Consider the following 7566-nt stretch of genomic DNA (forward strand, 5'->3'; position numbering starts at 1 on the left):
CCCCCCCCATCGTCCCAGTCGAAAATCCTTTTCTTATCCGTTACCCCTGCCCTTACCCCCCTGCGGGCAACGCATTCGCAGCGACCTTAGCTCTGCTCTGTTCACGGGTGGCGGTGATCGCTTACCGTAGGCTACTCTTCACCGCTGTGATACATCTCATTGCTATGGAGAGATAATATTATATTGAGACAAGTTTTCGAAAAACTTTGACAAGTTCCTATAGATGGCGCCATGTTAAAAATGTGACGATATTCCATCCCCTAAATTTTGTACGGATAGATTACAGCCCGGCCTACATTTGGGCTATATAACACGCGAGCAAAACCGGATATTCCAGCTAGTGCTTTATAAGCGATCACTCAGCGGGGCGCGGGGCGCGGGGCGCGAGGCGCGGGGCGCGGGGGGCGCGGGGCGCAGTACCGGCGGGAGGTGGCGCCGCTGCTGGCGCTTGCTGATGGCCGCGATGGAGTCGTCCTCGCTGTCCTCGTTGTAGCGGCGCGGGCTGCGGCGCTTGCGCAGGCTCACGCCGCCGCTCTGCATCATTTTAAAACGTACTAGGTCAAAAAGGGAACAAAAAAATATGACATGGAATGTGAGATAAAAGAACGTAAAATATATATATATACAACAATCTACAACATCATACATATGTATCACATCATACATATATAATCTACAACAATCCGGACGGAGCCGGGACAAATCGCTAGTAATAAATATAAATACTAAAGTAAATTCGCAACCATCTAAAACATCATAGTATTGTCTTGTGTTTAATTTCACGCGAGTATTATACATTTAGAAATTAAAGAGTTTTTAAACGCGATTTATTCCCATTATATTATTAAATCCGACGTTTCGGACACTTTACAGCGAGGGTGACATTTAAAATCCGTTTAAAAGTCTTTAATTTCTACATCTAAATCATATTTATTGTCCAGTCCTGCTAATATTATAAATGCGAAAGCTTGTAAATATGTGTGCGTTTGTTGCTCTTTTACGCAAAAACTACTGAACCGATTGCAATAAAATTTGGTACGTAGACAGCTGGACAACTGAAATTACACACAGGCAACTTTTTATCCCGATATTCCGGGATACGGGATACAGACTTATGCGGTTGAAGTAAATAATAATTTGTGTTCAAATAGTGCACTCACCCGGTGCTGCTGCGGCCGCCTCGAAGGACCAGCCTCAACTTCCCCTTCTTGCCTTTGCCTGAAATTCACAGGTTTATATTTAAAATTTTCATAATCGTGGTTTATAATTTCAACGTAATCTTATGTTTCGTTGTCCTACTAATATTGTAATAGCGAAAGTTTGCAAGTATGGCCGGCAGAACACCTGTAACACCTCTAGTGTTGCAAGTGTTATGGGCGGTGACCACTTAACATCAGGTGGCCCATCTGCTCCTTTGCTTGCTCTGCCATTGAAAAAAAATGCATGTATGGATGTTTATTACTCTTTTACACTAAAACAGCTCTCATAAATGTAAGAAATTTGGTACAGAGATACAGATTAGTCTAGATCAGCATATAGGCTACATTTCATCCGGGTACCGCGCGAGTGACGCCGCGGGTTACAGCTAGTAGAAAATAAAAATGACACCAAGACACCATATATACGGTCTGATCCCACCCAATTAAACCGTCTGATCTCCTTCAATAAAATGGTCTGATCCCCCCCATTAAAATGGTCTGATCTCTCCCAATTAAACTGTCTGATCCCGAACCAATTAAACCGTCTGATCCCCCCCAATAAAATAGTCCGATTCCTCCCAACTAAACGCTCAAGTGTTAAGTTGGAAGAGCCCATCTTAACAGTCTGACCGCTTCCACTTAAACGGTCCGATCACACCCCACCCCGCGCACCTGTACAGGAGCAGCGGCGTCTCGTCATCGGTGGAGTAGCCGGGGTGGTACGAGCGGTCCGACTCGTACCTGCCGCCAGACCGCCAGCCAGACTGCCAGCCAGACGACGACGAGGACAGCGAGCCGTCCGTGAAGCGTTCGCGCGTTCTGGTACATCACATATATTTATTTTTTTAAAGGAATACCACATAAGATGTTAGCTATAATGAGATAATTAGTAGAAATTATATTTTTTTTATGTCACAGCGGGCAACTGAGCTGGTGGTTTAGAGGCAATGCCTCTGCGAACGCGCTGCCCGCTTTATTGGATGAAACGACTTAATGAAAATAAATGAACTGGGAAGGGTGAGGAGAAGCAGGTGATCGGCCATCTGTGTCCTTGCGTGACATTTTTTTCTGTGAGTCCCTCACCGGGAATCGAACCCAGGACCCCCTCGGTGGACCAAGGAGGCGATCCTATGGCTTTAAAGTTGAAAATTTATCACTGGTTCCTTTATTCATTTGTCACGTTTTTTTAAACCTTCGTTATTTCTTTAGTCAAAGTCAGGTATATGAAATTGAGAAAAAATATAATTAGCCCACATCCACAAGTGAACTATTACATAACATAACTGACCGTTTGTGCGGTCGGTTAACGGGCCGGTGTCCGGCCGAGCTGCCCGAGCTGCGCGCGCGCCGACGCTTGCGTGAATTGCTCTGCGGACAGACATACATCTATACCGAATTTGAAAATGCGAAAATGTGTTTGTTTGTTTCTCTGTTTTCGTGTCCATACACATAAAGAACGAATAATATTGAAAAAAAAAATTAGATATTTTATGATTTTCTTTTAAAAGTAATAGAGAAAGGATTAATTGATACGCTAAGTAAAGAAATTTTAATCCCGGCGGCTGCCATCTATTCTTTAAATATGTCATTCATTAATTAATAAAGCATTTGATTATTTTTGAACAAAAAATAAACACAAACTCATGAAACTATCGCATCGTCACCGATCCGCGATAAGTGTACAGAGTTTAAATACAATCTGTCCGTTTGGAGTGGGTCATAATCGAGTCTAAAGGAGTCGGTAACATACAAACATACAGGTGAAGCTACTAACAGCGTTGTCTTTCAAAAATTTCTAAAAAATAAAATCTCGTTATAACTTCTGTGTGTGAATAAATGTTTGTCCATATCTATGTTATTTTTGCGTTACGAATTTTTTCGAATCTAATAAATAGACAAACATACAAAAAGAAGTTAATACCTGCGAGCGCGTGTGGCGGCGGGCGCGCGGCGACGGCTCGTACGTCACCTCCACCTCGTCTTCCGCCAGCTCCTCCTCCACCACCTGAGGAGATGACTCGGTTGTGTGTCTGTCTGTTTGTTGCCCGCGCCCGGCTCACTCACGTGCACAAACGTTAGTAAAGTATACGAATGTTTACGTTCTGGTTTTTTTTTTGTCATAAGCGGGCAATGGAGCTGGTGGGTAGGCTGATGGTAAGCGCTACCACCGCCCGTGGACATTTGGAGAGGCGTAAGGTCCATTGCAGACTTAATGCCTCTCCAAAACTATTTCCGACTTCAATTTGGAAAGGAATGATGATATGTATGAGGGAAAGGACTGGGAAGGGTAAGAAAAAGAATGTACCCCCCCCCCCCCCTCTCACCGAACGGAACACAGTAGCGTGTTATTATTTTAGAGGTGTGGTACTCCCCCGGTGCGAGCTGGCACAATTCGTGCCGACCCGTGCTCGACTCCCACGTACAAACCAGCCAGTGTTACAGAAACTCACACTGATATTGGGATCATTTCAGCATCATTACTTATATTTGAATTAACCTAAGAACACAACTGTTTCATTTTAAGCTCACGCAGCAGTGTTCTGGCGGCAAACAAAGACACAATAGAGTCCATATATGTCTATGTCTATCTTTATTTTCCTATTTCATTTCCACACTGCGAACAGCGGAATTTCCGACTCACCTGTATCCGCGAGTACGCGCTCGAGTCGGAACTGCTTCCGTCCGGGACCTCCTCAAGCTTGTGCTCGCGCTCCGAGTCCGTCTCTATTCCATTCGTCGCCACGAACGCTGGAAATATTATGTAATAATATAAAATAAAATGATAAAATTAACAAATAATAAATGATAAACGAAATAGTGTATAAAATATTATATTATACTAGTCGTTCGTCCCGGCTCGGGACAGAATTTAATCGGGACAGAAGTCCCATCACCCAAGTTAGCTCATACCCTGTCTGTATACGAAATTTCCTCAAAATTCGTTCAGTAGTTTCAGCGTGATTGACGGACAAACATGCAAACGAACAAACTTTCACATTCACCAGGCAAGCGCTGTTTTGCGTTGCTCTTATCATTTAGGAGTATGAAATATTAAATAGAAATATTCATGTACACAAAATTTCATGAGAATCGGTCCAGCCGTTTCAGAGGAGTATGGTAACTAACATTGTTACACGAGAATTTTATATACATGGAGACGAGATAATCAGTAATTATTATTTTTTTACAAACGTTATCCTTTCTCTTTTCTGTATTTTTAAGTTTTTGTTATGGACCAATGTTGTGAGAACTAAATAAAGATGATTTTTATTAAAAAAAAAAAGAATTAAGAGGGCATGAGGGAAAGAAGGCATGAGAGAGAGGCATGAGAGAAAGAAGGTATGATAGAAAGAGGACATGAGAGAAAGAGGGTATGAGAGAAAGAGGAGGAGTGAGAAAGACGGTTGTTGGAAATAGAGAGGGAGTGAGACAGTGAGATAGATAGTGAGGGGGGAGGGAGAGAGATTGTGAGAGCGGGAGAGTGAGAAACGAACAGAAAGACAGGACAGACACTATTAATTATAGAATATAACTCACTGGGCGGCACGCGGGCCGACGTGCTCGCGACGGGGCCGCCCTTGCTCTTCTTGCCCACTCCTTTACCTGCGAACGTGACGCCGCGCACGATAACAACACGATAATAATACGAGTTCATCGATCGACTGGCCGCACCCGCGACTTCGTTCGCGGTTTGACAATACATACTTAGATTGACTTCAATCCCTCCCCCCCCTGAGACACAGTATCGATTTCCGGGATGAAATGTAAATAAGATCCTTGAGAAATTTTGAAAGAATAGAAAAAAATTGATCACGAGGCAGGATTCGAACCTACGTTTCTTGCCTAACCGTAGCAACGCCTAGCCTCTCGGCCACCCGTGATCCTGCCTCGTGATCAAATTTTTTCTATTCTTTAAAAATTTCTCATTAATAAAAGCAATTCAATGCTATAAAACTAAAAATTAAATAAGATCCTTCTTCGGAGTTGGTGCTATAACCATACCGAGTTTCATCTAAATCCGTTCAGTAGTTTTCGTTCGATTCTCTTTAGAGATACAGACAGACAAACATTTTTTCAATTGCATTTTATACTTCAGTATCGACAATAAAACGCTCCACAAAAGATAATTATAAATATCTTCAATGTACACAATTTGACATTTTTATTATAGTATAGATATCATATCATTTAGTACGGGAGTAACGCAGTGACGGTTATGTCAACCTCCCCTACATTTTTCTTAAATCACGGATAAAATACCCCCCCCCCCACTTTTTTTTATAAACCACAGATAAACACAACACGCACCCTTGGTGTGCGCATTGAGCGGCGCGTCGCTGTCCCACGAGTCGTCCCGCCGCCGCTCCCGCCCCGCCCGCTCCGCCCGCGCGGCGCGGCGCGACGCGACCGCGAGCGTCTCGCACTCGGAGCTGGACGACGCGTGCTTGGTTGCCACGTCACCGTTTGTTTCCGCTGCGAAATCAAATCAAATTCAAATTTATTCATTTGATTACGACAGGTTTACGTATAAGCTGTCAGTTGAGAATTTACAAATAATTCATAAGTCATTTACAAAAAAACAAAATTGGAATAATCCTACTAATCCTACTAATATTATAAATGCGAAAGTTTCTAAAGATGTGTGTGTGTTTGTTGCTCTTTCACGCAAAAACTACTGAACCGTTTACAATGAAATTTGGTACGTAGACAGCTGGACAAGTGAAATAATATATAGGCAAAATTTTATCCCGATATTCCTACGGGATACGGACTTACGCGGGTGAAACCGCGGGGCGCAGCCAGTAGTTCTATAAGAGTACAAAAAGTGAAATAAATAGTTAAGTAAATCTCTCTCTCTCTCTCTCCCCCTCACCGGTGTCGCGGCGGCGGCGCGCGCGGCGGGCGCGGCGCGCGCGGCGCGTGTCGGGCGGCACGCGCGCCCACAGCGCCTCGAACAGCGACGACAGCCGCACCGTCATCGAGTATATCTGGGGGGGGGGAAACTCCATCACTACATCATATAAACACAGAGTCGGCTTCTCTGTCCGTATGTATGCTTCAATCTTTACAACTACGCAACGGATTTTGATGGGGTTATTTTTTTTTTAATAGATACGAGTGATTCGAGGGGAAGTTTTATATGTATGGTAACATCTATTAAATTATTTTGAATCACCGCCTTCAAAGCCGCGGGCAAAAGCTAGTTGTAATTATAATTATATTTTTAACGTAACCATATGGTATCGTATATGGGATGGGATAGAGGTAGCAGATAGGATCACATAACCATATGGGATCGTATATGGAGTGGGAAAGAGACAGTAGATGGAATTATATTATATGGAGTGGGAAAGTGACGGTAGATGGAATTATATTATATGGAGTAGGAAAGAGACAGTAGATGGAATTATATTATATGGAGTAGGAAAGAGACAGTAGATGGAATTATATTATATGGAGTGGGAAAGAGACAGTAGATGGAATTATATTCTATGGAGTAGGAAAGAGACAGTAGATGGAATTATATTATATGCAGTGGGAAAGAGACGGTAGACGGAATTACGTAACCATATGGGATATATGGGATGGGTTAGAGATAGTACTTGGGATCACATAACCATACGGAATGCGCTAGACGGTGGATGGATGGTGTTGTCTATGGGACAAGGGCGCATACCCGGCTGCGCTTGTTGGTGTTGTAGAGGCGGCTGTTGGCGAAGACGAGGCGCACGTCGGCCGCCACCTCGGCCGCGCCGCCGTACTCGCCGCGCGCCAGCTTGCGCTGCACCGTGCCCAGGTCCATCGGCGACGTCACCACCGACGGGTAGTCTGCGCGCGCACCCGCACACACACACACACGTGTATATATATCATAATATATAAAAATCCAGTATTATGATGTAAGTTCCCAATGAACTCTTCACCAACTCAACAGATTTTGATGAAATTTAGCATTTTATGTGTAATTTGGTCCAACTTAAGATATGAGATAGTTTTTATTTCGATTAATTAACCCAATAATTTATAATCTTAATATTTTTAATTATTACTCAGCCACAGCAACGCGTGGCCGATAAGTATATATATACTAATGGAAACACATAAAACACACGACAGTTGCAATAAAAAAAAAAAAAAATTATAGAAAAGTGGGGTATGGGGCAGATGATATACATCTGTTTCACTGATCGATTTTCTTTACGGACAAGTAGGTGATCAGCCTTCTCTGTCCTGCCAAATCGAGACATTTTTTTGTACGTCCCCATTGGGAATCGAACCGGACCCCTCTCGGTTCTAAGCTCACGCGCACTATACCAATCCGTTAGCGTTGCAATTCCAACTCACACTCGATAAACAAATTTTTTTA

The 7566-nt window shown here is 43.3% G+C and overlaps 1 protein-coding gene across 1 annotated transcript in view; it reads right to left on the minus strand.

Annotated features, from left to right (window-relative positions):
• Positions 1-7566, minus strand: part of LOC119839003 (PH-interacting protein) — a 33745-nt gene that overhangs the window by 5567 nt on the left and 20612 nt on the right. Inside the window, exons 29-38 of the mRNA XM_038365171.1 lie at positions 6877-7028; positions 6073-6187; positions 5508-5672; positions 4737-4802; positions 3841-3947; positions 3121-3204; positions 2488-2567; positions 1872-2018; positions 1161-1218; positions 421-534 (exon numbers count right to left, since the gene is read on the minus strand). Of these exons, the coding sequence (XP_038221099.1) occupies positions 421-534; positions 1161-1218; positions 1872-2018; positions 2488-2567; positions 3121-3204; positions 3841-3947; positions 4737-4802; positions 5508-5672; positions 6073-6187; positions 6877-7028 (1088 nt within the window). The remainder of the gene's footprint in view (positions 1-420; positions 535-1160; positions 1219-1871; positions 2019-2487; positions 2568-3120; positions 3205-3840; positions 3948-4736; positions 4803-5507; positions 5673-6072; positions 6188-6876; positions 7029-7566) is intronic.

This window comes from Zerene cesonia, unplaced genomic scaffold, assembly GCF_012273895.1.
Source record: "Zerene cesonia ecotype Mississippi unplaced genomic scaffold, Zerene_cesonia_1.1 Zces_u007, whole genome shotgun sequence".
Lineage (NCBI taxonomy): Eukaryota > Metazoa > Arthropoda > Insecta > Lepidoptera > Pieridae > Zerene > Zerene cesonia.